The sequence below is a fragment of the Oryx dammah genome, unplaced genomic scaffold (genome assembly GCF_014754425.2).
Source record: "Oryx dammah isolate SB20612 unplaced genomic scaffold, SCBI_Odam_1.1 HiC_scaffold_28, whole genome shotgun sequence".
Classification (NCBI taxonomy): Eukaryota; Metazoa; Chordata; class Mammalia; order Artiodactyla; family Bovidae; genus Oryx; species Oryx dammah.
The window spans coordinates 115,351,286-115,377,728 of NW_024070212.1; the positions used below are offsets into that span (position 1 = coordinate 115,351,286).

The 26,443-nt window shown below is 49.3% G+C and overlaps 1 protein-coding gene, 1 long non-coding RNA gene and 1 pseudogene across 3 annotated transcripts; all 3 read right to left on the reverse strand.

Annotated features, from left to right (window-relative positions):
- Window positions 1-8,973: 8,973 nt before the first annotated feature.
- On the reverse strand, window positions 8,974-9,354 carry LOC120856617 (annotated as a pseudogene).
- A 4,600-nt stretch (window positions 9,355-13,954) lies between these two features.
- On the reverse strand, window positions 13,955-21,226 carry LOC120856510. Its single transcript, XR_005719447.1, has 3 exons — window positions 20,631-21,226; window positions 18,894-18,992; window positions 13,955-18,012 (listed from the first exon to the last, which is right to left on the reverse strand). It is a non-coding gene; the product is annotated as an uncharacterized LOC120856510 (long non-coding RNA).
- A 1,871-nt stretch (window positions 21,227-23,097) lies between these two features.
- On the reverse strand, window positions 23,098-25,225 carry HES6 (hes family bHLH transcription factor 6). Of its 2 annotated transcripts, none has more exons than XM_040231899.1 (4): window positions 25,063-25,225; window positions 24,889-24,975; window positions 24,717-24,798; window positions 23,098-24,493 (listed from the first exon to the last, which is right to left on the reverse strand). In XM_040231899.1, the coding sequence occupies exons 1-4, from the start codon at window positions 25,141-25,143 to the stop codon at window positions 24,066-24,068; spliced, it is 678 nt and encodes a 225-aa protein (XP_040087833.1). In that variant the 5' UTR covers window positions 25,144-25,225; the 3' UTR covers window positions 23,098-24,065. The 2 variants fall into 2 exon arrangements, with proteins under 2 accessions (XP_040087833.1, XP_040087834.1); XM_040231900.1 differs by having other exon boundaries at window positions 24,365-24,493; window positions 24,757-24,798.
- Between the last annotated feature and the right edge of the window lie 1,218 nt (window positions 25,226-26,443).

Sequence of the window (26,443 nt, forward strand, 5' to 3'; positions counted from 1 at the left end):
CAGTTATTTATGTCCTTTCGTCCTTAGTGACTGCATCTTCTATCAGAATGTAAGCTGTAGGGGCCAGGAACTATGCTTAGTTTTGCACATTACTGTACCCTCAGCACCTGGCAAACAGTAGATACACTGGCTAGATGAATGAACGATCACATGGACAAATGAATGGATGGATTAAGGTGTCTATTTTTTAAAGGAGTGTAATTTATTTATTTTACTTTTTAAGAAACATTTTATTTATTTGACTGCCCCGGGTCTTAGTTGTGGCACCTGGGATCTTCGATCTTCCTTTGCAGCATGCAGTGTCTTTAGTTGCAGCACGTGGACTCTAGTTCCCTGACCAGGGATGAAAACCAGGTCCCCTGCAATGGGATCACAGAGTCTTAGCCAATGGCCAACTAGGGAAGTCCAATATGTCCGTTTCTGATGTTCAGGGTTTGTGATACAAGCCTTCCTACCTCCAGAACGGTGGGAATTTTGGAGCCAAAAGTGCTGCCTCCTGTGCACTCACTCAGGACGACGCAAACGAAGTTCAGTTTTGCTCTTAGAAAAAGATGCTTAATTTCTGATTTTGAAACCTTAAGCTGCCTAGCAATAAGAAAGGTGCCTGATGTCCTGGACATGTTCAGCTGCCTAAGCAGCAGATGCTATTTTCCAGAGTTTGTCGCAGCTTTTCTCGTTCCCTCAGTTCAGTTCAGTTCAGTCGCTCAGTCGTGTCCAACTCTTTGCGACCCCATGAATCGCAGCACGCCAGGCCTCCCTGTCCATCACCAGCTGCCGGAGTTCACTCAGACTCACGTCCATCGAGTCGGTGATGCCATCCAGCCATCTCATCCTTGGTTGTCCCTTTCTCCTCCTGCCCCCAATCCCTCCCAGCATCAGAGTCTTTTCCAATGAGTCAACTCTTCGCATGAGGTGGCCAAAGTACTGGAGTTTCAGCTTTAATATCATTCCTCCCAAAGAAATCCCAGGGCTGATCTCCTTCAGAATGGACTGGTTGGAACTCCTTGCAGTCCAAGGGACTCTCAAGAGTCTTCTCCAACACCACAGTTCAAAAGCATCAATTCTTCGGTGCTCAGCCTTCTTCACAGTCCAACTCTCCCATCCATACATGACCACTGGAAAAACCATAGCCTTGACTAGATGGACCTTAGTCGGCAAAGTAATATGTCTGCTTTTGAATATGCTATCTAGGTTGGTCATAACTTTTCTTCCAAGGAGTAAGCGTCTTTAAAATTTCATGGCTGCAGTCACCACCTGCAGCAATTTTGGAGCCCCCCAAAATAAAAGTCTGACACTGTTTCCACTGTTTCCCCATCTATTTCCCGTGAAGTGATGGGACCAGATGCCATGATCTTCATTTTCTGAATGTTGAGCTTTAAGCCAACTTTTTCACTCTCCACTTTCACTTTCATCAAGAGGCTTTTTAGCTCCTCTTCACTTTCTGCCATAAGGGTGGTGTCATCTGCATATCTGAGGTTATTGATATTTCTCCCAGCAATGTTGATTCCAGCTTGTGTTTCTTCCAGTCCAGTGTTTCTCATGATGTACTCTGCATAGAAGTTAAATAAGCAGGGTGACAATATACAGCCTTGACGTACTTCTTTTCCTATTTGGAACCAGTCTGTTGTTCCATGTCCGGTTCTAACTGTTGCTTCCTGACCTGCATACAGATTTCTCAAGAGGCAGGTCAGGTGGTCTGGTATTCCCATCTCTTTCAGAATTTTCCACAGTTTATTGTGATCCACAGTCAAAGGCTTTGGCATAGTCAATAAAGCAGAAATAGATGTGTTTTTTCTGGAACTCTCTTGCTTTTTCCATGATCCAGCGGATGTTGGCAATTTGATCTCTGGTTCCTCTGCCTTTTCTAAAACCAGTTTGAACATCAGGAAGTTCACGGTTCACGTATTGCTGAAGCCTGGCTTGGAGAATTTTGAGCATTACTTTACTAGCATGTGAGATGAGTGCAACTGTGCAGTAGTTTGAGCATTCTTTGGCATTGCCTTTCTTTGGGATTGGAATGAAAACTGCCCTTTTCCAGTCCTGTGGCCCATTCCCTGTGCTCCTCTATATAGGATTCTGCCACTGCTCCCATCAAGATGTAGGCTCTGAGCCTCCTCCCCTCCAGCCTGGGTGAGCTGTGACTACTTTGACCAACAGAGAGAGTGGACGATGCACCATTACATGTTTTCCAAGTTCAGGTCATAAAAGACCACACAACTTCTGTCTGCATCTCTGAAATGCTTGCTCTCGGGGAAGTCAGACACCAAGTAAGAAGTCCAGCTACTCTGAGGCTGCTTGGCTGGAAAAGCCACACACTTAAGCACTGCATTCAATGACACCCCTGATGAGCTGGCATGGGCAGCAGCCATCAGTGACTGCCAGCCACGTTCAGTGAGTCATCTTGGACATCCATCCCAGGAGAACCCTCACACTAGGATTCTGAGCCCCAGCCAACATCTGACTACAACTTTATGAGAAACCCTGAGCAAGGACTGCCTGGCTCAGCCCTTTATGAATTCTGACCCACAAAACCACAACCTAAATAAGGTTTCTTTTTTTAAAGTGAAGTATAATTGATTTGACAATAATGCATTAGTTTCACTTTACTAAGTGATTCAGTTTCATATATAATGTATATATATATTTCAAATATATATGTATATATTTGTTGTTGTTCACTCAGTTGTGTCTCTTTGTGACCTCATGGACTATAGCATGCCAGACTTTCCTGCCCTTCAGTATCTCCCAGAGTTTGCTCAAACTCATGTCTGTTGGAGTCCATGATGCCATCCAACCATCTCATCCTCTGTTGCCCTTTTCTCCTCCTGCCCTCCATCTTTCCCAGCATCAAGGTCTTTTCAAATGATTCAGCTCTGCATCAGGTGGCCAAAGTACTGGAGCTTCAGCTTCAGCATCAGTCCTTCCAATGAGTATTCAGGATTGATCTCCTTTAGGATTGTCTGGTTGGATCTCCTTGCAGTCCAAGGGACTCTCAAGAGTCTTCTCCAGCACCACAATTCAAAAGCATCAATCCTTTGGCACTCAGCTTTCTTTATGGTCCAACTCTCACATCTGTACATGACTACTGGAAAAACCATAGCTTTGACTACAGAACTTTGTTGGCCAAGTGATGTCTCTGCTTTTTAATATGCTGTCTAGGTTGGTCATAGCTTTTCTTCCAAGGAGCAAGCATCTTTTAATTTCATGGCTGCAGTCACCATCTGCAGTGATTTTGGAGCCCAAGAAAATAAAGTCTGTTACTGTTTCCATTTTTTCCCTAACTGTTTGCCATGAAGGGATGGGACCTTATGCGACGATCTTCGTTTTTTGAATGTTGAGTTTTAAGCCAGCTTTTTCACTTTCCTCTTCCACCGTCATCAAGAAGCTGTTTAGTTCCTCTTCGCTTTCTCCCATAAGGGTGGTGTCATCTGCATATCTGAGGCTATTGACATTTCTCCCAGCAGTGTTGATTCCAGCTTGAGCTTCATCCAGCCTGGCATTTCACATGATGTACTTTGCAAATAAGTTAAATAAGCAGGGTGACAATATACAGCCTTGATGTACTCCTTTCCCAATTTGGAACCCATCCATTTTTCCATGTCCTGTTCTAACTGTTGCTTCTTCATCTGCATACAGGTTTCTCAGGAGGCAGGTAAAGTGGTCTGGTATCCCCATCTCTTGAAGAATTTTCCAGTTTGTTGTGATCCACACAGCCAAAGGCTTTAGTGTAGTCGACGCAGAAGTAGATGTTTTTCTGGAATTCCTTTGTTTTTTCTATGATCCAGTAGCTGTTGGCAATTTGATCTCTGGTTCCTCTGCATTTTCTAAATTCAGCTTGTACATGGGGAAGTTCACAGTTCACATATTGTTGAAGCCTAGCTTCAAAAATTTTGAGCATTACCTTGCTAGCATGTGAAATGAATGCAGTTGTGTGGTAGTTTGAACATATATAAATAGAGTTTTCAGATTATTTTCCATTATAGGTTATTACAAGACACTCAGTTAACTCCCTGTTATGCAGTAAATCCATGTTGCTTATCTATCTTATGTACAGTAGTTTATAGATACAAACTAATCCCATACTGCTAATTTATCCCTCCCCTCTTCCTTTCCCCTTTGGTAACCATGTTTGTTTTCTACATCTGTGAGTCTGTTTCTGTTTTGTATATAGATTCATATGTATAATTTTTTAGGCTCTACATATAAGTGATATCATTTAATATTTGTCTTTCTTCACTAAGAAAGTAAGTCATTTGAGTTAATTCACTAAGTATAATGGGTCTTCCAAGTGTCGCTAGTGATAAAGAACCTACTTGCCCATGCAGGAGACACTGGAAATGCAAGTTTGATCCCTGGGCCGGGAAGATCCCCTGGAGGAGGGCATGACAAGCCACTCCAGTGTTCTTGCCTGGAGAATCCCATGGACAGAGGAGTCTGGTGGGCTACAGTCCCTGGGGTCACAGTCAGACAGGACTGAGTGACTAAGCACACACACACGCACCAAGTATAATACTCTCTGAGTCCATCTGCAAATGGCAATATGTCATTCTTTTTTATGCCCGAGTAATATTCCATCATGTATACATACCGCATCTTTTTAAGCAGATCATCTATTGATGGGCACTTGGGTTGTTTCCATATCTCACCTATTATCAGTAGTACTATTGTGAATGCTGGGATGCATGTATCTTTTTTAAATAGAGTTTTCATATTTTCCAGATATATGCCCAGGAGTGGGAATGCTGGATCACATGGTAGTTCTATCTTTAGTTTTTAAAGGAACTTCCATTCCGTTTTCCACAGTGGCTGCACCGACTTACATCTCCACCAGCAGTGTAGGGAGGTTCCTTTTCTCCACCCCCTCTCCAGCAAAATAAGCTTTTTTAAGCTGCTAAGTTTGGGGGTGACTTGTTACACAACAGTAGTAGCATGAAGAGCAATTTTGTACCCAAAGTGGGGTGTTAATACACCAAAAACTCAAAATGCACAGTACTGTCCTGGGTCTGGGCAGCAGGGACCTGGAAGGAGCTGAGAAGACTCTTGGTGGAACCCTGATGGGCCACAGGCTGTGGATGATGCTCAGAGGGAGCGAAATGCTGGAAGATGGAGGGAAATCACTGCTAGACAGTGATGGAAAGTGACAGTGCTAGACACTGATGGAAAGCTTAGCAAAACTGTTGCCTGCAATAATGTAGGAAATAGAAACCTGTGCCCAGTGAACGTGATGGCTCTGGCATAGGAGATTTCCAGGGAAAATACTGGAAGTTCCAACTGTACCTGAGTGACAGGTCTGAAGCAAGCAGGACCAGGCCAAGCACAAATGAAGAGGGTGTCATAAACTGCCCTGTTTGGGGTCCACAGGAGGTCACAACGATAACTGAACAACCTTGTTATTCAGCCTTGCTTTGTGCACTGTGAGAAAGGACTGGAAAGGGAAGAAAATGACAAATAACGGTCCTGTTTTCTGTGGCAATGGGGAAAGGGATTTTACAGCAACTCTGGCTTGGGGAAATTTGAGTAAGTGTCAGAAAATCTCTCACACTGTGCAAATTTAATTGGCAGTGCTATTTTTATTGTGAAAGGTGTCCTTTAAGAAACGGGGAGAGGGACCTCCCTGGTCATCCAGTGCCTAATAAGATTCCACCTTGCAACCCCTGGTTGGGTAACGAAGATCCCACATGCTGTGGGGTGGCTAAGCCTACACACGGCAACTAGAGTGGCCGTGTGCCCCAACAAAAGACGGTGTGGTGAAGATCTTGTACGCTGAGACCTAAGACCCGATGCAACCAAATTAATTAATTCATTCAGTAAAAAGAGGATGTGGGTTCGGTTCCTGGTCAAGGAACTAAGGTCCCACGTGCCTGGCACACAGTACAGCCAAAGCAAAGTGGGAGAGGGGCAGAGAACTGAGAACGTGTGTCTGCCCAGGACCAGGCACTGGCCTCTCACAGCTTCACGAGGAAAGTCATATTGGCGGTGGATGGGGCTGCAGAAGGTGTCCCTGGAGTCTTCAGGTGAGAGCCAAGTAGCAGTTGTGTGAGAAATCTACCTAAGGCTGAAGAAGGAACAACCAGGAAGGGAAAGCTGCTATTACCGTTCCCCACGGCCACAGAAGACAGCAGACATTTGTCTTGTTTTGTTTGCTCTCCTAGTCCTTTCTCACAGTGTACAAAACCAGCCTGAAGAACAGCTGTGCAATTATTATTGCTGCATTCCTGCAGTTCACACAGGGCAGGAGTAGTTCCTGTATCCACTAGCCAGAGTGGAAAGTCTTCTTTGAAAACTGGCTGTGATGTTAAGATGCCAAAATAAATTCCCTGTGGGCAAAGGGCAGAGCTGGAAGGCATGGGTGTAGGGCAGCTAGGCCTCCACAAGGGGTAGAGAGGACTTGGGTTGGCAGGTGGGACAGTTAACTTGGGATCACTTCATAAGGGTCCTGAATGCCAAGAGGGTGAGTGAAGCTCGATGGGGGAATCATAGACATTTTTACCATTAGCAAAATCTCAGCCTCCCACAAGGTGATGGGTGGGTGCAGCCTCTCCTGCCTCTACCTACCCGCTCTCCCCGACCCCCGCGCCATCTTCAATCTGTAGCAATTCAGAACTATAAACCCCTGTTATTAGGGCAGAAAGAGCCCTGGAGGCCTTGTAATCCCACTACTCCACGTTAGACAGGACACGTGGTCCACTCTGAGACCCCTCCTTTTTTCAGATTCAACTTATTGGCTTCTCTTGCTCTGAACGTTGGGGTGCCCAAGGGCCTGGCCCTCTCTTTGCTTCAGTTTCCTATCTTCTGAAGTCATCTCCATTTGCTCTGTGGCTTTGAAGACCCCAATATTCTGATGACCTGTCCATGCAGGACTCTATCCTGACCTCTTCTCGGAACTCACATGCATACATACATACATCCCCAGCCGTCTGCTCACCATCCGCGCCTGGATGGCTAACAGACATCTTTGAACTAAACACCTTCCAAATACAACTCCTGCTCTTTTCCCCGAAACTTGTCCTCTCCAATCTGCATCTCACCATCCACCCAGAGGATCCTATGGAAACCTAGGTGTCACCTCCATCCCTACCTTCTTTCACCCCCGTGTCCAGTTCAGTGGAAGGTCTTGCCTGTCCTCCTTGAAAGCTTGGATATCCCATTTCTGCCACCATGATCGGACACACCAAGCCCTGCTATTTCTTTCCTAGATGAATGAGATTGCCTTCTCTCTCTTAGACTCCTTGCCCTCTTTGAAAACATGACTCAGTCCATTGCCCTCCTGGCTCTAAGTCTTCCAGTTGCAGTACCCTCATCGTGGGCATTTAGGTGAGCAATAGCAATTTTATATTTGTGAATATAATTTGACTTTCCATAAATGAGACTCGATCAACATTTTGTGAAAATTTTTAACTAGAAAAATAGATTTACCATGAAACTTTCATCCTCTATTCACTTAATACTATGAGAAATAGCTGAAAAAAAAAAAAAGAAATAGCTCATCATTATTAATTCTTATATAAAAAAGGTCTTTACTACTTTATCTCCATTGGGAACATAATTTTCTGCTATTTTGAGTAATTAATTTCTGTGGGTTTAAACAATTTTTTTTGGAGTATAATTGATTTACTGTATTGTATTAGTTTCTGTCTAGCAAAGTGAATCAGTCATACATGTACATACATCCACTTTTTAAGATTCTTTTCCCATCTAGGTCATTATGCCAAAGAACTGATGCTTTTGAACTGTGGTGTTGGGGAAGACTTGATAGCCCCTTGGACTGCAAGGAGATCCAACCACTCCATCCTAAAGGAAATCCGTCCTGAGTATTCATTGGAAGAACTGATGCTGAAGCTGAAACTCCAATACTTTGGCCACCTGATGCAAAGAACTGACTCATTTGAAAAGACCCTGATGCTGGGAAAGATTGAAGGTGGGAGAAGGGGGTGACAGAGGATGAGATGGTTGGATGGCGTCACTGACTCAATGGACATAAGTTTGAGCAAACTCTGGGAGTTGATGATGGACAGGGAGGCCTGTCGTGCTGCAGTTCATGAGGTCGTAAAGAGTCGGACACGACTGAGTGACCGAACTGACTGATAGGTCTTTACAGGACGTACTGAGAAGACGTCCCTGTGCTAAACAGTAGGCCTCATTAGTTACATATTTTGCACATCGTGTGGGGTTTTTTTTTCCTTTATAACTGATATTTTATTGGTTGTTTTGAGGATCACTACACAAACATTTCAATTTGTACACAATTCTTCACATACGTACCAGAAATCTAAATATCATGTAGTTGTGATTCTTAACAGTTATTCCAGTGATTTTCCATCTTAAAATTTGGAGCAAACTTTCCTTAACAGGATATCAAGTACCAATATCTTCAAATATTGATATGGTGTTACATCATAAGTCCCACTGATTCACAATTTAGTATCATATACACTACATACCCAAACTGTCAATCGTTCACAGCACATTAACCAAGTTACTAGGAAAACGGGACTACCACGACCAAAGGTGTTATAGTATAGTGCACAAAATTCCGACCAGGAGAGCCAAGATCAGAAAGTGATTTGCTGTAGGAAATAATTCTCCCAAAACAATATGGGAAGAGAAGTAATTTAAAGTGTTCAAGACATTAAACGCACAACTGACTCCAAACTGCCATTTAGTATGCTTTTGTATTATAGGATATAAAAGCTACCTCCCATCTATGGAATGTTAAGCTGACACCCAAGACCATCAAAGCCTCCCGTATCCAGTATCCCACTATGTTCTGGTTGTACCAAAAAATAAACAACCAGCAAATGATTTCGCCTCTTAAAGCATTTACACTTAAAAAATGGGATGAGGCGGGATTCCCTCCTTTTAAAAACTGTTTCTAGAGCTACTAAAAAACTTGCATTTGCAAAATAGTTGATAAAAATATTCCTCTGGATTGCACAAGAAGGGAAACGGACCACTGACAGGACTCGTGTGTGGTTATTGATCAGACTTGGCTTCTCTCTCTTCTGCTTCATCAGAGGCTGGGCTCTCCCGGTTTTCAGTCTCTCCATTTCTGCAGCTAAGTCGTCGTTAGTCTCCTGGTTGTCCACTTCCGCCTGTTTTCCCGTTGCTCCTCTTTTCCCTTTTGTCTGCACTTTTGTCTGCAGATTTATCCTTTCCCGCTGCCTTTTTTTGGCTTCGTTTCCACTTTTGCAGGAGCCGGTTTAGCTGACAACCTCGCCGATCTCCTCTTGGGTTCCTCCTTCGCCGCCCCCTCGGCGGAGCTGACCTTCCTCTTGGGCATCGTGGCGACGGGGCGGGCGAGAGCCGGGTACCTGAGGGCCGCAGCGCGCCGAGAGCCTTCGCAAAGCTGAGTAGCCTGACCTCCTCTCGCCCGCCCGAGCTGCTGGGAGACCGTGTGGGTTTTTTTAAGGAGACTTTTTACTGAAGTAAAACCATACTTCAAGTACACAAATCATATGTGTACAGCTTGATGGATTTTCACAAAGTAAAGTGAAAGTCGCTCAGTCATGTCCGACTCTGCGACTCCATGGACTGTAGGCCGCCAGGCTCCTCTGTCCATGGAATTCTCCAGGCCAGAATACTGGAGTGGGTAGCAGAGCCCTTCTCCAGGGGATCTTCCCAACCCAGGGATCAAACCTAGGTCTCCCACATTGCAGGCAGATTCTTTACCATCTGAGCCACAAAATAAATACGCCCATTAACCCGGGCCCTGATCAAAAACCAGAACATTTCATGTACTCCAGAGCCACTTCCAGTCACAGCCAAGATTCAGGCTGCACCACAGTTTTCTCTCACCTGGGTCTGGAGTTACTTAAGCGGCATCACAGAGTCCATGCTCCTCCACCACTGGCTTCTCAGGCTCAGCATTCGTTGATGAGCTCCGCCGGCACTCTCACTCGTTGATGAGCTCCGCCGGCACTCTCACTAGCTGTAGCTCAGTCCTGCTCCTCGCTGTACAGTCCTTCTTTGTCCGGATGTACCACCACTCACTGGCGCGTCCGCATGCTGAGGAAGAGCTGGGCTCTAGCCAGTCTAGGGCTGTCACTGAGAGTGCTGCCTTGAACATTGTTCTTCACGTCTTTTGCTGCACATGGTACTTCTTTCCATCGCGATACCCACAGAGATAGAATTACTGGGTCACAGGGCATATTTATGTTCATCTTTGTCAATAACTCTCTTCAGTCGATTTTGTCTGTCTTATCAAGGCTATGGTTTTCCCCGTAACGTATGGATGTGAGAGTTGGACTATAAAGAAAGCTGAGCATCGAAGAATTGATGCTTTTGAACTGTGGTGTTGGAGAAGACTGTTGAGAGTCCCTTGGACTGCAAGGAGATCCAACCAGTTCATCCTAAAGGAGATCAGTCCTGAGTGTTCATTGGAAGGATGGATGCTGAAGCTGAACCTCCAGTACTTTGGCCACCTGATGTGAAGAGCTGACTCATTTGAAAAGACCCTGATGCTGGGAAAGAGAGAGGGCAGGAGGAGAAGGGGACGACAGGGGATGAGATTGATGGCATCACCAACTCAATGGACATGAGTTTGGATAAACTCCAGAAGTTGGTGATGGACAGGGAGGCCTGGCGTGCTGTGGTCCATGGGGTCTCAAAGAGTCAGACACAACTGAGCTACTGAACTGAACTGAACTGAACTGAACTGATACATACTAGAGCTTAAGGAGCTTCCCTTGTAGCTCAGTCAGTAAAGAATCTGCCTGAAATGCAGGAGACCTGGGTTTGGTCCCAGGCTCAGAAATATGCCATGGAGAAGGCAATGGTAAATCACTCCCGTGTTCTCGCCTGGAGAAGCCCATGGACAGAGGCGCCTGGTGGGCTACAGTCCACGGGGCTGCAAGAGCTGGACACGCCTGAGCAACCACACCACCAGCCACCGCCGTACATAATAGAAGGTTTACCATTTCTGCCATTTCCTTCCTTCCTTTCTTTTTTGCCACATCATATGGCATGTGAGACTGAACTCGGGTCCCCTGCAGTGGGAGTGCAGAGTCCTAACCACCGGCTGCCAGGAGAGCGTGATTGTAGCCATTTTTAAGTGTACAGTTCAGTGGCACTCAGCACACTCGCAATATTGTGCCACCATCATTATCTATTTCCAGAACTTTCCCATTATCCCAAACAGAAACTCTGCACCCATTAAATGACATCTCCTTATCCCTCCCCTCCCCCCACCCCTGGTAACCCAAGTCTACTCTGTTTCTGTGGATTTGCCTGCTCTAGGTACTCATATAAATGGGATCATAAATCATTAGTTCTTTTGTGTTTGGCTTATTTCACCTAGCAAAACGTTTCTAAGATTCATCCTTGTAGAATGTATTAGAACTTCATTACTTTTTTTTTTTTTTTGCTAAATAGTATCCTCTTGTATAAATATACATTTTGTTTAACATTCGTCTATTGAGGGACATGAATTGTTTCTACCTTTTCTCTATTGTGTATTGTGTATTCCCAAAGAAAGGCAATGCCAAAGAATGTTCACACTACCGCACAATTGCACTCATCTCACATGCTAGCAAAGTAATGCTCAAAATTCTCCAAGCCAGGCTTCAACAGTACATGAACCAAGAACTACCAGATGTTCAAACTGGATTTAGAAAAGGCAGAGGAACCAGAGATCAAATTGCCAACTTCTGTTGGATTATCAAAAGAGCAAGAGTTCCAGAAGACCATCTACTTCTGCTTTACTGACTATGCCGAAGCCCTTGACTGTCAGCTCAGTTCAGTTCATTCGCTCAGTCATGTCCGACTCTTTGCAACCCCATGAACCACAGCACGCCAGGCCCCCCTGTCCATCACCAATTCCCGGAGTTCACCCAAACCCATGTTCATCAAGTTGATGATGTCATCCAACCATCTCATTCTCTGTTGTCCCCTTCTCCTGCCCTCAATCTTTCCCAGCATCACGGTCTTTTCAAATGAGTCAGCTCTTTGCATCAAGTGGCCAAAGTATTGGAGTTTCAGCTTCAACATCAGTCCCTCCAGTGAACACCCAGGACTGATCTCCTTTAGGATGGACTGCTTGGATCTCCTTGTAGTCTAAGGGACTCTCAAGAGTCTTCTCCAACACCACAGTTCAAAAGCATCAATTCTTCAGCACTCAGCTTTCTTTATAGTCCAACTCTCACATCCATAATGTGACCACTGGAAAAACCATAGCCTTGACTGTGTAGATCAGAACAAACTGGAAAATTCTTAATGGGATGGGAATACCAGACCACCTGACCTGCCTCCTGAGAAATCTGTATACAGATCAAGAAGCAACAGTTAGAACTGGACATGGAACAACAGACTGGCTCCAAATTGGGAAAGAAGTACATCAAGGCTGTATATTGTCACCCTGCTTATTTAACTTATATGCAGAGTACATAATGTGAAATGCTGGGCTGGATGAAGTACAAGCTGGAATCAAGATTGCTGGGAAAAATATCAATAACCTCGGATATGCAGATGGCAGAAAGCGAAAAAGAACTAAACAGCCTCTTGATGAAAGTGAAAGTGGAGTGAAGATGTTGGCTTAAAACAACATTCAGAAAACTAAGATCATGGCATATGGTCCCATCCCTTCATGGCAAATAGATGGGGAAACAGTGAGAGACTATTTTTAGGGCTTCAAAATCACTGCAGATGGTGACTGCAGCCATGAAATAAAAAGACGCTTGCTCCTTGGAAGAAAAGCTATGACCAACCTAGATAGCATATTAAAAAGCAGAGACATTACTTTGCCAACAAAGGTCCATCTAGTCAAAGCTGTGGTTTTTTCCAGTGGTCATGTATGGATGTGAAAGTTGGACTATAAAGAAAACTGAGTGCCAAGAATTGATGCTTTTGAACTGTGGTGTTGGAGAAGACTCTTGAGAGTCCCTTGGACTGCAAGGAGATCCAACCAGTCCATCCTAAAGATCAATTCTGAATATTCATTGGAAGGACTGATGTTGAAGCTGAAACTCCAATACTTTGGCCACCTGATGGGAAGAACTGACTCATTTTTGAAAAGACCCTGATGCTGGGAAAGATTGAAGGCAGGGGGAGAAGCGGATGACAGAGGATGTGATGGTTGGATGGCATTACGGACCCGACGGACATGAGTTTGAGTTGGCTCCAGGAGTTGGTGATGGACAGGGAGGCCTGGTGTGCTGCAGTCCATGGGGTCGCAAAGAGTAGAACATGACTGAGTGACTGAACTGAATTGGTTTGAGTCCCTATTTTCAGTTCTTTTGGGTTTTTGCCTAGGAGTGGACTTGGTAGGTCATAGAGTAGTTTTAGTGTAAGTTTCTGGAAACTATCAACCTGTTTCCCACAGTGACTATAGAATTTTACATTCTAAACAACAATTGATTTCTCTATTTTTGAAACAAAACTTTATGTATACCTACCTGTGAAATATTGAAATTCATATTAATATAAATATATTTGTAACAATTATATAATTCATTAAATACATATTTTAAATGTATACTAAATTGTTTTAGACAAATATGATATCTGTAGTATCTACAAGTCAAATGGTGTAATACTCCAGAAAAGAAGAAAAATATATGCAGAAAGGTATCAAAATAATAGGGGACAATTACAAATTGGGCTAGAAAAACAGTATTCCAGCAACTAAAAATGAAGGTTCCTTAACACTGACATTATTAGAGCAGAACTACCATCAAATTCAGAGTTAAAGATTCTTATTTGGGAAATAAAGAGAAATATTAGAAATTTCAGATACTTGTGAGCGTGAACAAAAGTAAGATGCCATTTTGAAATACATTTTTAATAGTTTTATATTATGGTTGCTACTTTGATAATAAAAATGATTTTAATACAACACAGACCCAACAAAGGAAAAGGGTATATTTTAGAGAAGCTATTTTAAAGAATCTATTTCACATGATGGACAATTCTTCCAAGTTTTTTTTTCTACTATAATGGCAAATAAATTCACTGTGACTGGTTCATTTATTCACAAGAAGTGTCTTTATTTTTTGTGAATGTTTCCCCACAATAATACAACAGAATCAAATTTTTGTAACCATCAAAAAGTTTTCAAATATTAGAAAAATTTAAACAGAAGCTGTGACCTTGAAAATTTGATGTCTCATTGTGATGCTGAAATGGGAAGTGTTTTTGAAAAATATTCAAACTGACAGTTTAATAGATGTTTTTCAGAAGATGACAAAATCAAAGAAACAAAAATCACAATATATTGAGTCGTTTTAGATGTTACACTTTGAGGAAAACAATTTAAATCTTAAAGAGAATCACAGGAAATTATTGGAAATCCATGCCTGGTCTAATAAAATTCAAAACAAGTATATCATGTTACAAGCAAATCACACGAGTTCTGAAATACTGTCAAGAATGGAGCAAGTACTTTTTCTTTTTTGCTTGTACACAAGATGTAGCCCATTGTGAACAAGCATGTCTGACCACGAGTTCTGCTCACATTAAGAACAATGTCATAACAATAAAGTAAGTTGTACTGACTTGATTGAAATGAAAGATGAAACTTTCTAAGTCTAGCTTATGAAATTAGAGGTTGGAAATAAAATGTAAAATGCCTGTGGCCAGATATAATCTAATGGAGAAAATATAGCATGTTATACAAGAGTTTATAAGACATTTGCCCCCCAAATATGATTATGCCAAATTTGTGCTTCCTCAGCTCATAAAAATAAGCAAAAATGCTGCCCGTGGGAAATCAAATGTTAACCATCTTTTAGCATTTATATATATGTATATGGATACATATAATATACATATATATTTTGTGTGTGAAGTTTTAAAAATGGATGTGCAGATGGGATATTCTTATGTCTGTTCTAAAACCTACATTAAAAACACATCCAAATATCCCATGAGGATAAAAATTAAATGTAAACAAGGTATTTCACATACAAAGGCACTTATACTGAAATATATATTAAATGAGAAGCGTACATCAAAAGCATCTTGGCACAAATGCATTATTTTATACAGTCTGTGTAGGATGTTATTCTAAACCAATGTAAAAGTTAATGTCTATACAATTAAAAAAAAGACTATACATTGTTGTATGCTTAGCAGAAGGCCTGTATCTTTGCTTAGAAATAACAGAAACTTTCAATGTTTGATTAATGTGAAATCTTAGCAAAAGATATGGGCTACTGCTTGCACTTTATGGAAGGCAGCTATGCTCACCTCTATGTCACCAATGCTGCACTTGAATTTTAAAATTAAAGTATAAAAATTGGAAATGAATCACTAGATGAGTGTCAATTATTATAAAACTGCATATCAAATGGAAATTAATTATAGATGCCTTAATTTTCACATTGTAAATGATTATATGAAAAATTAAAGTCTTACATTTTGGATTTTTAAATGGAGAAAAGTTTTCTATGGATACCTCTTACACAAAGCAGCCACTTACTTAAATATCCTTAAGTCCTATATATCCACCTGATATAGTTTTAAGCAGCATGCAGTATCAGTTATTTATTAAATAGCGTTTGCATCTTCTAAGGCTGATTCACAAATTTGCTTAGTGCAATACTTTCCAATTTGGACATGGCCTTGAGAAGGTTGTTAGCATTCCCAGTCACCATGGCATCCTATAAAACATTTCAGTAAGCTGCAGTAAATGAAAAATTAAGATCACTTCATCAAAGAAATTAGCATGGCAATTCTCTACTTTAAAAACAAGTAGTAGACTTTGGAAATATTGAGTTCGTTTCCACTAAAACCAGGAAAGCAAGATTATCGGTTGCTTTTTGTATAAATAAACTATTTTGATATATCTACTTTTCATTTTTCAACAGGTCTTTACTTCAGTGTTCTGGGAAAAAAAATATTAGCCATTAAAAATTAATTCCCTTTTGCTTTAGGCTCTAGTATTAAATCTGTGGTAGCTCAGATGGTAAAGCATCTGCCTGCAACGCGGGGAGACCCGAGTTCAATCCCTGGGTTGGGAAGATCCCCTGGAGAAGAAAATGGCAACCCACTCCAGTACTCTTGCCTGGAAAATTCCATGGACAAGGAGACTAGTGGGCTACATCACAAAGAGGCGAACAGTACTGAATGACTTCACTTCGTACTTTGTACCAGTATCACAAGGCAGGTTACTGAGTGGTTGCCTCTGAGTGGACTGGAGGTCAACCAGCAAGGAGCACGAGGGAAATTTCTGGGGTGATGGGAACACTCAGTATCTTGATAAGGGTCTGAGTTACAAGAATGCATACACTTGTCGAAAGAGTGAATGTTCACTTCCAGCTGGGCATTTCATTGTTTTATATTAAAAGACTATCAGTAATGAACTCTAGTTAATGTACATGCTAATGTATGTAGGGGCAAGCACATTTAAGGCTAAAATTGATTTTGAACGCATCAAAAATAAAATGAATTAAAGGATGATTGCCTAGATATTAAGTCTAGTAAAACGCTGAGTGGGATCATTGCCAGTGGGTGTGCAGGTGTGCAGTGAAAAATCCCACTTTGTGCTTGCAAATTTCCATAAGATGTCGAGAAAAAGGGGCTGAGTCCTCTCCCTCTTGCTCCCAGTGTTGGCCCACCTGAGGGCTGCTCTGGTCTGGGAGTGAGCCCGGATCCCCTTACCTGAGTGTCTCCAGTGGGGCAGGGCTGGGGCACAGTGTCCCCAGAGTGGAGTGGTCAAACCCCAAGGGGCTGGATGGAGCCTGGGAGGATAAGCGGGGACCAGAAAGCAGGACCCAGGGCTGGCCCAGGGGAGGGGTGGCGAGGGGCACGACCTGGGGCCCTTCTTCCCGTCTCCCCTCCCCTTCTTCCTTCCATCGTGTCAAGCCAGGGCAGTCAAGGTTGGCAGGTTTGCCAGTAAAGAATGAGCCAGTCCTTTTTAACTTCTGTTTATTACACAGCCCACAAACAGAAGAGCAGCCCAAGGTGCCAGCTCCCGGCGGGCCCTGGCCAGGGGACACCAGACAGCTGGGTGGCTGCAGCGTTGGGACACCATGGGCCTGGGGGCCGCCCTACCTCGCCCAGCCCCTCTGGCTCGGCCTCCTGGGGCACCAGGGGCGCCCAGGCCTCCACAGCGGCTCTTCCCACCGAGATTTAGCTGTGGTTCAAGCCTTGACTGTGTGGCTCGTGGGGGCCCCTACACTTCCTTCTTGGATTTCCCGTTGCTCCTCCACTCCGCGGAGACTGGGGGCCTGATCCTGCTCTGATAAAAATGCAAACAACTCCTGAGCTTAAGGAAAATGGCTCCGTGTCCCGGAGGAGGCGGGAAAGCCTAGTAAGCAGAGGCCCGGGGAGGGCTGACGCAGGGGCGGCGTGGACAGAACAGTGTCCACAGCGCACCCTACAACTCTCTGGGTCCATCTATCTCAGGGCGCGACAGCCCAGGCTACAGTTTCTAAAACGAGAGAAAAACACACAATTGTCACACTGGACACAGTATGACCGTCTCTGGAGACGCAGGCCTGGGGGACGGTAGGAAGAGCGCAGAGTGGGGCAGGGGTGTGGCCCCCAGGGGCCCCCACTGGACGAGCACCCTGCGAGGGCCTCCAGGGTGAGCGGAATCTAACAGCACAGAAGGACAAGCTGCCACTGCAGACGGGGGTCACGGGGCCCTGTCCCCCGGGGGGTGCGCTCTGAAGAGGCCCAGGCGGCCAGGAACGGAGTGAGCCCTCCAGCAAAATGCAGAGAAGGATGACGCTACCCCAGTAGCTCCTGAGGAACCGAATCCTGCCAACGTGAGTGTGCCTGGACCTTCCAGGTGGAGCCTGTGCACAGGCCACAGTCCCCGCCGACACCGTGGTGCAGCCTCGCAAGACCTCGAGGCAGAAGCCCCCGCTGGTCTTGGCTGGATCCCTGACCCCCAGAAACTGAGATAACAGAGCTGCGTGGTGCTGCCACGCGCTGGGACAACAGACCGCCGTCTCATCTTCTGCGCTGTGAGCTCCCTGCTCCAGGACCCAGGGAAGGCAGGGGGGCGCGTGGGGACTGGACCGCGTGGGAGTCTGCCCAGCCTTCCAACTGCCAGGGAGCTGCTCCAGGAAGCTGTTGGAGGAGGAGAGGTGATGCAGGGAGGCCGACAGGAGGCGGGAGGGAGGTGAGGAGGCTCCAGGAGGGCGCCCCCAAGCCCACCCCACCATGGGAGGGGTCTCTGTGCTCTATTTCGGCCCTCCTCCTCAGACCCTCCTGGTTCTCCAGCCGTGGGGTCCAGATTCCCACAGGAAAGTCCTCCTCCACCCGTCCTGCAGGGCTCCCAGGCCACCTCCTCCAGGAAGCCTTCCTTCAGGAGCCTGCTGTCAGAGGCCACCGCAGCTTTTCTCAAACCCCCAGGTCTCCTGTTCTCCCATGGTGTTTGTTCCTCAGACACTAACGCTCAAGAAGTGTCTGCTCCTCTAAAATCACATTTTGCTTAAGGGCAAGACCCCGCTCCCCTGCACGTGGTACAATCGTCTGCCTTCCTCCTGCTTACAGGGTGCAGGCTGCCCCGAGACTCGTTCTAGCTTCTCCAAAGCAGGGGGTGCCTCCTGCCCCTCCACCCTGGACCCTCCTTGGCCTGCGGAGGGGCCTGGTGGGGAGGCCTGGCTACAGACTGGGTCCACGGGAAAGTGCGAGGAAATGCGCGGAGCTGGGCTCCGCCGGGGCTTCCAGGTTTGCGGCCCACTTGCAGCGGTGAGGGTCCCAACTGTGCCCACGTGCCAGCTCGCATGAGAAGGGTGCTTCTCCCTCCTGACCTGGGCCAAGCATAACCGGCGGACCCTGCGCTCCTGCACTAGGGGCTCCCCTGCCCCTCAGCGGTGTCCACGGGGCAGCAGCCCATTTATCCATCCGAGTCAGGACCAGCAGGCTGGTCTGTGCGCAGCAGGTCAGAAACTGGGTGCGGACCCCTGTGCCTCCTGCGGCTCTCCTCCTGCCTCCCCGGGGCTCACCTGGGTACAGTCGGCATGTGTCCTCGGTGCCCCCAAGCCTTCACGGAAGGGGGACTGCAGCAGCCCAGCCGCCTTCCCGGGAAGCCAGGCGCTCAGAGCCTGCAGCGGAGGGGCAGGGAGGGAGTGTCACGCGGCCTGGAGGCGCACGGCTGCCCCCAGCCAAGCCCACCCCATGCTGGGAGGAGAAGGGAAGGCTGGAACAGAGGCTGGAGCAGAGGCGAGGCGGGAGAGTCCGAAGAATGGCAGGACAAGAGGGAAGAGGAGGACGGCAGAGGCAGGAAAGGAAAGAAAGGAGGAGGCCAATGGCGGGAGGGCAGAGGGGCGAGTGGGGACACAAAGGGGGTCTGGAAGGGGTTCGCTCCCCCCAGGGCTTCCCTGGTGGCTCAGACGGCGGCGAAGCGTCTGCCTGCAGTGCGGGAGGCTCAGGCTGGATCCCTGGGTTGGGAAGATGCCATGGAGAGGGAAATGGCAACCACTCTACTACTCTTGCCTGGAGAATCCCATGGACGGAGGAGGCTGGGAGGTTACAGTCCATGGGGTCACAAAGAGTCAGACAGGACTGAGCAACTTCACTTTCTTTCTTTGCTCCCACGGTCGCACTCCATGCGCAAAGCAAGGCCAGTGCTATCGTTAAAGCCATTTGAACCCTAACGCACTCCTTCCCAGGACAGCCACTGGCTTTTGCTCCCATCCATGAACATCATCCATTCTCCGCTCAAAACACAACCTACAGAGAGAGGAGTCCTCTATAGTCAACTCACCGAAACCTGCACCCTGCTTCCACACCATAACGCCCTGTCCCCATGACCCGATTTATAATTTTTCTTGGCACGAACACACCATCTGCCAGAGCACGTATTTGTCTGTCTCTCTCATTACAGTATAAACTTGAGAAGAAACTTTAGCCACTAGAATGCTGTGCGCTGTGCGTGGCCATTCAGTCGTGTCTGACTCTGTGACCCCACGTGACTGGAGCTGCAGAAAGGACTGGGAGAAGTCAGGGAGATCACAGAGCAGTAAGTCCAAGGAAGATGTGGGCTGCAGCGAGACGTACAGGGTGGGCTGCAGAGAACAGCCCTGTCTACAACCTGAGAAGGAACGGGCGAAGAGGAAGCAAGAAAACTAGTCAGAGAACAGTGTCTTAAGAATAACATTCTTGACAGTGTCGGATGCTCTAACATTTAGGACTTCTCCAGAGACTGCCAGAAGCTTCCAGTAGAATGGTGGGAAACGGAAAACAGTGAAATTTTGTTAGCAGCAAGCAGGTGAGGAAATGAAAAAAGTTTAAGAATGAAGACTGTTCTCAAGAAACCTGTGAAGGAAGAAACAGGCAGACAGTTAACTAGGAGAGACCGGATGAAGTCTGAACAAATTTCCTGGGATGGAGCTGTCAGGGGTGACAGAGAACATGGCCTGGCCATTGACTGAGAGGTCTAGGAGACATACACAATTTCCCCAGGTTAAGCTGGGGCGGGATCTGCAGGGCAGAGGAAGATGGTGCCTGAGTGTCATCCGTCGACAACAGAGGGGCAGAATAGCAACTAGGAGCAGAACAGATATGGCCAGAGTTACCATCTTTGTGGGGAGGGGCCGGTGGGCAACTTTTTATACCAGGATGGAAGAGTGAAAAAGCCTGGGCGCTCCCAAGAGGAGCTAAAAGCCTCTGGGTCATCGGTTTTAAAATCTTATCCCTCCTCCTTTCAGACCCACTTAAGCCCAGGAACTGTCTTTAATAACCTGATGAGCTCTGCATTCCTCTGGCTGCTTTTTAGCCAGGTACCGCCTTTGTCGACCTCTGGGATGTATTTTAGCACCCTGGGGCCTCTGTGGGTTCTTGTTTGTCCAGTTCCTCGACAGTAAGGCCCTGGTCGGCCTCATCTCTGCGATCGTTGCACTTAACAGGTGCTGACTGCAATTGTAGAGTGGACGCAGGGCAGAGCGGACGCGCGGTCACGAAACGGTCTGCAAGATTCGTCTTTCCTACTCGAGGAAACTGCTTCCATGACACAGCCTCAAACGACTCCCTTCTTCCTCGACACCAGTCGCTGTGGGCTTCGGTCGCACTTTCTGAGAGGCCGGGGCGCTTTTACCCCTCCCGACGGCCAGGTCTCCTGGTGGCCCGAAGCGTCCGGGGACCCTGAGCTGGAGTCGCGGGTGGAGGCCCGAGCGGCGGGGCGCCGGCGCCTTCATTGCTCCCTTTTCCTGGTCCCGGGGCGGCGGAAGGGACCGCAGCCCAGCCTCTGCTGACCAAAGAGCCGCTTAACCGACGGCGCGAGACCCCCGGGCGCCGTTGGGTTCGTTGGGTTCGTTGGGTTCGTGCGGGACGAACTCGGAGCTGGAGGCAGAGGGGAGAGGGGCCAGCAGGCCGCAGAGGCCCCTGGGAGTCGTAGTTCTGACACTGCCTGCAGGGTCCTCGGGGAAAGGAAGATCAAAGGGCTAGAACTACATTTTCCAGAAACCACCGTGTGAGCGTGACCGCGTGGCGGGGGCGTGGCCAAGAGCCTGTCCCCCTCCTAGAGCTCCGAAAGCGTCCGAGCTCCTACGAGCGCTTCCCGAATACATCCGAGCGCCTCCGGGTGCTTCCCGAATGCCTCCGAGCTCCGGGTGCTACCCGAATACCTCCGAGCGCCTCCGAGAACCTCCGGGTGCTTCCAGAATACCTCCGAGCGCCTCCAGGGCCTTCGAACATCTCTGAGCTCCAGCGTCCGACAGCAGGGCGCCTCCAAACGCCTTTCGAGAGGGTGGGGGGTGGAAATCAGTAGTTTTTTGGCGGTGATTTGTGATGCCTATCTCACGTCTAAGTGTCAACATTGAGTAGACGGGAGAATGCAGGGAGACCAACAGGATGGAAATGGACTTGAGCTCGAGGGCACTTGGATGTAACCAAATGGACCAGATGGGCTTACTGGGCAGGAGTGACAGGGAACATTTCTGAACTCAACATTCAGAAAACTAACATCATGGCATCTGGTCCCATCACTTCATGGCAAATGGATGGGGAAACAGTGGAAACAGTGACAGACTTTATTTTGGGGGGGCTTCAAAATCACTGCAGATGGTGACTGCAGCCATGAAATTAAAAGACGCTTGCTCCTTGGAAGAAAAGTTACGACCAACCTAAACAGCATATTAAAAAGCAGAGACATTACTTTGCTAACAAAGGTCCGCCTAGTCAAAGCTATGGTTTTTCCAGTGGTCATATATGAATGTGAGAGTTGGACTATAAAGGAAGCTAGGAGCTGAAGAATTGATGCTTTTGAACTGTGGTGGTGGAGAAGACTCTTGAGAGTCCCTCGAACTGCAAGGAGATCCAACCAGTCTATCCTAAAGGAAATCAGTCCTGATTATTCATTGGAAGGGCTGATGCTGAAGCTGAAACTCCAATACTTTGGCCACTGGATGCAAAGAACTGACTCATTTGAAAAGACTGTGATGCTGGGAAAGATTGAAGGCAGGAGGAGAAGGGGACGACAGAGGATGAGATGGTTGGATGGCATCACTGACTCGAAGGACATGACTTTGGGTAAATTCCAGGAGTTGGTGATGGACAGGGAGGCCTGGTGTGCTGCAGTCCATGGCGTCACAAAGTCAGACATGACTGAGCGACTGAACTGATTTTTATTATTATTTTTGACCACACACATCATGTGGGATCTTAGTTCCCCAACCAAGGATTGAACCTGTGCCCCCATTGTTGCAAGCACAGAGTCTTAACCACTGGACCAGCAGAGAAGCTCCAGGGAGAGATGTTTTAAAGCAAAGATATACACTGGACAGGAGACCTAGGTGTGAATCCTGAACTTTCACCCCTTGACTAGGCCTGGGCACTGCCAACCCTAAGAGAGAACAAGAATAAGCTTGGGGTTCTGGGGCAGGAGATGTGGCAGCTGGGCTCCTTGTGGCAGGGACTGCAATCAGCTGACCACATGACCTGCAGGGTCATGACCCAGCCCAAGAGGGTGGGCTCCCTACACCCCAGCTGCCTGTATCGCTCCTTCCAGGGTTGCTGACCTCCTGGGCTCAATTTGGCCTGAAGTCCAAACTGCCTGGGCCATGAACTGGGTGGGTCTCTGTGTTCCTGAGGTCACTGGCAATGGGGAAACTCGCTCTTCAGTAGAGAAAAGTAATCACCTAAGTGGACAGATGTCTGCACCACACTCATGGACCCAACAGGCTTCTGAAAGAAACTTCCACACCATGTGGCTAGCAGTCAGGAATCAGTTTTATTCCCGGAAGTTCACAAACAAGGGAATGGTCTGGGAACCAGCCATTTCCTTTCTCCTTAGTGACTCTGGAGACAAACTCCATGCTTGAGTTTCCATCCCCAGGAACACACACAGTTCCCGGGGAGAGCAAGCTAGGTCCAAGAACCTGCAGGGGAAACCCACCTGGAATGGCCTGGCCATAGCAAAGTGGAAGCACTGTCCACCACGAGATGTACCATGTACCACGGGGCGTCCATCACCATCGCCTCCACCCTTCTTTGTTTGTTGACAGTGAGAAGTTTTAAATCCACTCATGGCATTAGATGTGGGGAAAATGTGCTTGGCTTTGTATTTCTGCATTTGACTGACACCTTAATGACACCACAGCATTCAGCAATACTTCAGAAGGGTAACTACGTCTCCAGAATGCTTTATTTAACACAATTGTAACCATCGATGGCAACCTAATACACAAGCTCAAGTGTGCTAAATGCGAGACATACCGAGAACCCTGCTTCTCTGTGGCAACTCTGGGCAGTCCTGCAGAATGCCTCCCGCGCGTCCTGGCTGAATGGCCAGGGCTGCCAGGGCCTGAGGTCTCCTTCTGCCAGGACACTAGTGCCCAGCACCCAGGAGAGGCTCAGCTCCGTTCCATCACCTCTGCCCCCAGACCCACAGGGCGCCTGAGAAGTCTGGGGCAGGCCAATCCCAGAGAACCCTGGGAGCCCTACAAGATTTCTCCTCCCCCCTGTAGCTCCCTCCCTCCACCCACCAGAGGGCTGGGGCGGAGGAGTGCATAAACATTCTTCCCCCAAGTAAAAAGGGGCCTGGCTGGACTGGTTATGCGGGACTGAACAGCAGGACCGGGAAATATCCAGAACCCTGCCCGCCACATCTGGACCCCAGGGAGGAGGGAACGGAATCTGAGAAGGCAGGGCCCACCCCGCAGGCCCCAGGTTGGCGTTGGTCACCAAGGCCTCCAGACACTCTGGGCCAAGCGGGCAGCGGTTAGGCTGCCCACGGCTGCGGGCACCGAGTCCGTCCCCTCGGCAGGCGGGGCCCGGCTCAGTTCAACCTCGGGGACCTCTTCTAGGTCTGAGGACTGGTCCTCCCCGGAGCCCCGGGGGCTGGGCAGCGGGGACTCCAGGGCGCCTCCTACGAGCCAGTTGCTCCGCCCCGGGGCTGCGGGCGGCGCGGACAGGGCGTCCCCCAGCAGATCGCGGAAGCTGCTGCCCTCGCGCAGCGGCATGGACTCGAGCAGGTGGTTCAGGAGCTCGGCGGCGACGGTAGCGTCGATGGCCTGGCACGTGGACACGAACGTGTGCACTTCGTGCATGCACTGGATATAGCCGGCGGCGAAGCGCTCGCTGGCTTCCGCTTGCAGCTGCTCGCGCTCTGCGCTCGGAGATGGGAGGGGAGAGAGCCGCGCCAGGTCCCATGAGCCGCGACCGCTGTGGCCCGGCCCGCCCGGCCCGCGGGGACGAAGCTCACCCAGGGGACGCGGGGGGGCGCCCCCTGCCCCGGGCCAGGGAAGTCCTCGGTGGAGCCGCGCCGCGACAAGCAGGTCGAACGCGCCCCACCACGACCCCCGCCCGCCGCGCTCCCGGCCGCCACTCACCGCGCGCCCGGCCCCGCAGCGCGCCCTGCACGCGCCGCACCGTGAGCTCGAGCACCTCGGCGTTCTCCAGCTTGGCCTGCACCTGCGCCGCCGGGGAGGGGAGGTGAGGCGAGGCCGGCCCGCGGGCCCGCAGACCCTGGACACCTCCCACCCTCGACCCCGCTGGCCTCACCTCGGCGCCCGCCAGCAGCAGCCGCAGCTCCTGCAGGCTCTCATTGATCCGCGCGCGCCGCTTCTTCTCCACCAGGGGCTTCCGGGCCTGCGGGAAGCGAGAAATTGAGTCCCGGCCCTGCGTGGCCCCCCGAGCCCGCCCGCTCCCTCGCCGATCCGCGGATACAGCCAGCACCTTGCGGTCCCCGCGCGCCTCGCAGCAGTCCTCATCCTCCCGGCCCGCGCGGTCCCGGCCCGGAGCCAGGAGCGGAGCCATGACGCGCACCGCCGGGAGCCCGGCGAGCGCTACAAGCGAGCGCGCCCCTCGCCGCGGAAAGCCCGAAGCCGCCGCCCTCGCCCCCTTGAATCTTCCGGGGAGTCCTCGCGCCAGCACCCGATCCCGCTTCTTTTATAGCACCTTATTTGCATCTCAATACGCCAATTGCGTGTGCGGGCCAATGGCAGAGGCCCGCTTTGTCCGGCCCCGCCGCCGGGGTCGGCCAGCAGCTGGCGGGGCGTGGCCTGCAGCCGGGGACTTGGGGGGTGGGGGGAGAAAGCCCAGCAGGGCCTTCGAGCGACCCCCGCGTTGGCGGGGGAGAGTGGGCACCCGAGGGGGCGATGACCCCGAGGGCTGCGGCCCTGGGTGCGCTTGTTTCCCTTCCGACCCTGAACCGGTCGCCCAGGTCTGCTGCGCGCGCGAGCAGGAGCGCGCCCATCCGTTCATCCATCCATTCGCGCTTGACTTCCTTCACCTAAGATGCCACAGGAGGGGGACCCTTCAGCGCGCGTGCTGGGGTCCCGGAGGCTTGAGCCACAGCAAAGACCGCGGTCTCCGAAGCTGGAGGGAGCCACAGGTCCGGTCTGGGGAGGCTGCAGAGTCCCAGGGAGGTGAGGGCCCTAAGGGCAGCAGGGGTGGGAGCGAGCCCCTGCCCCTTCGCGTTTCTAGCGGACTTGTGGGTCCTGATAACCAGGGTCTCAACGCCGCATGCAGCCCCCTCGGGGATCCTAGTGGGGCGGGGTCCGCAGGCCCGCCCTCAACAGCTCCGTCTCTCGGACCTTCTCTGGTCATCGGCCCTTTCCTGGTCCTCAGCGCCCTCCCATCTCCTTCTCGGCCCCTCCGCTCGCCGACCCCCTTTCACCTTCCTTTTCCCCTCCCTCTCCTCCCTCAATATACCCACCGCCGCCCGGCCTTCCCTCCCCCGCCCACCCCCGACATTACCTGGTTCTCACCCCCACCCCTCCCACCCCCCGTCCGAAACCCAAGCTCGCCCTGCCCCATCCTGCCCTCCCTGGTCCCGCACCCCTTCCCGTTCGGCCCGGCCCCCCTCCCCAGCCCCTGGGCTCCCTCTCCCCCGAGCCCTCCCCCCAGCCCTCCCCCTCCCCCCCTCCATCCCCTCGCCGGGCTGGCGGAGGCCGCCGTCTGGTCCCCGTAACTTGATGCCCGTGACAGTTGGCAGCTGCAGCCGCTTCGGCAGAGAAAAGCGGCAGCCCAGCCAAGAGCGACAGGTGTTGGCCGCGCCTTTGTCTCGGCCGCTTTGTCACCAGGGCGGGCGCGGGGGTGGGTGCGCCTGTGTCCG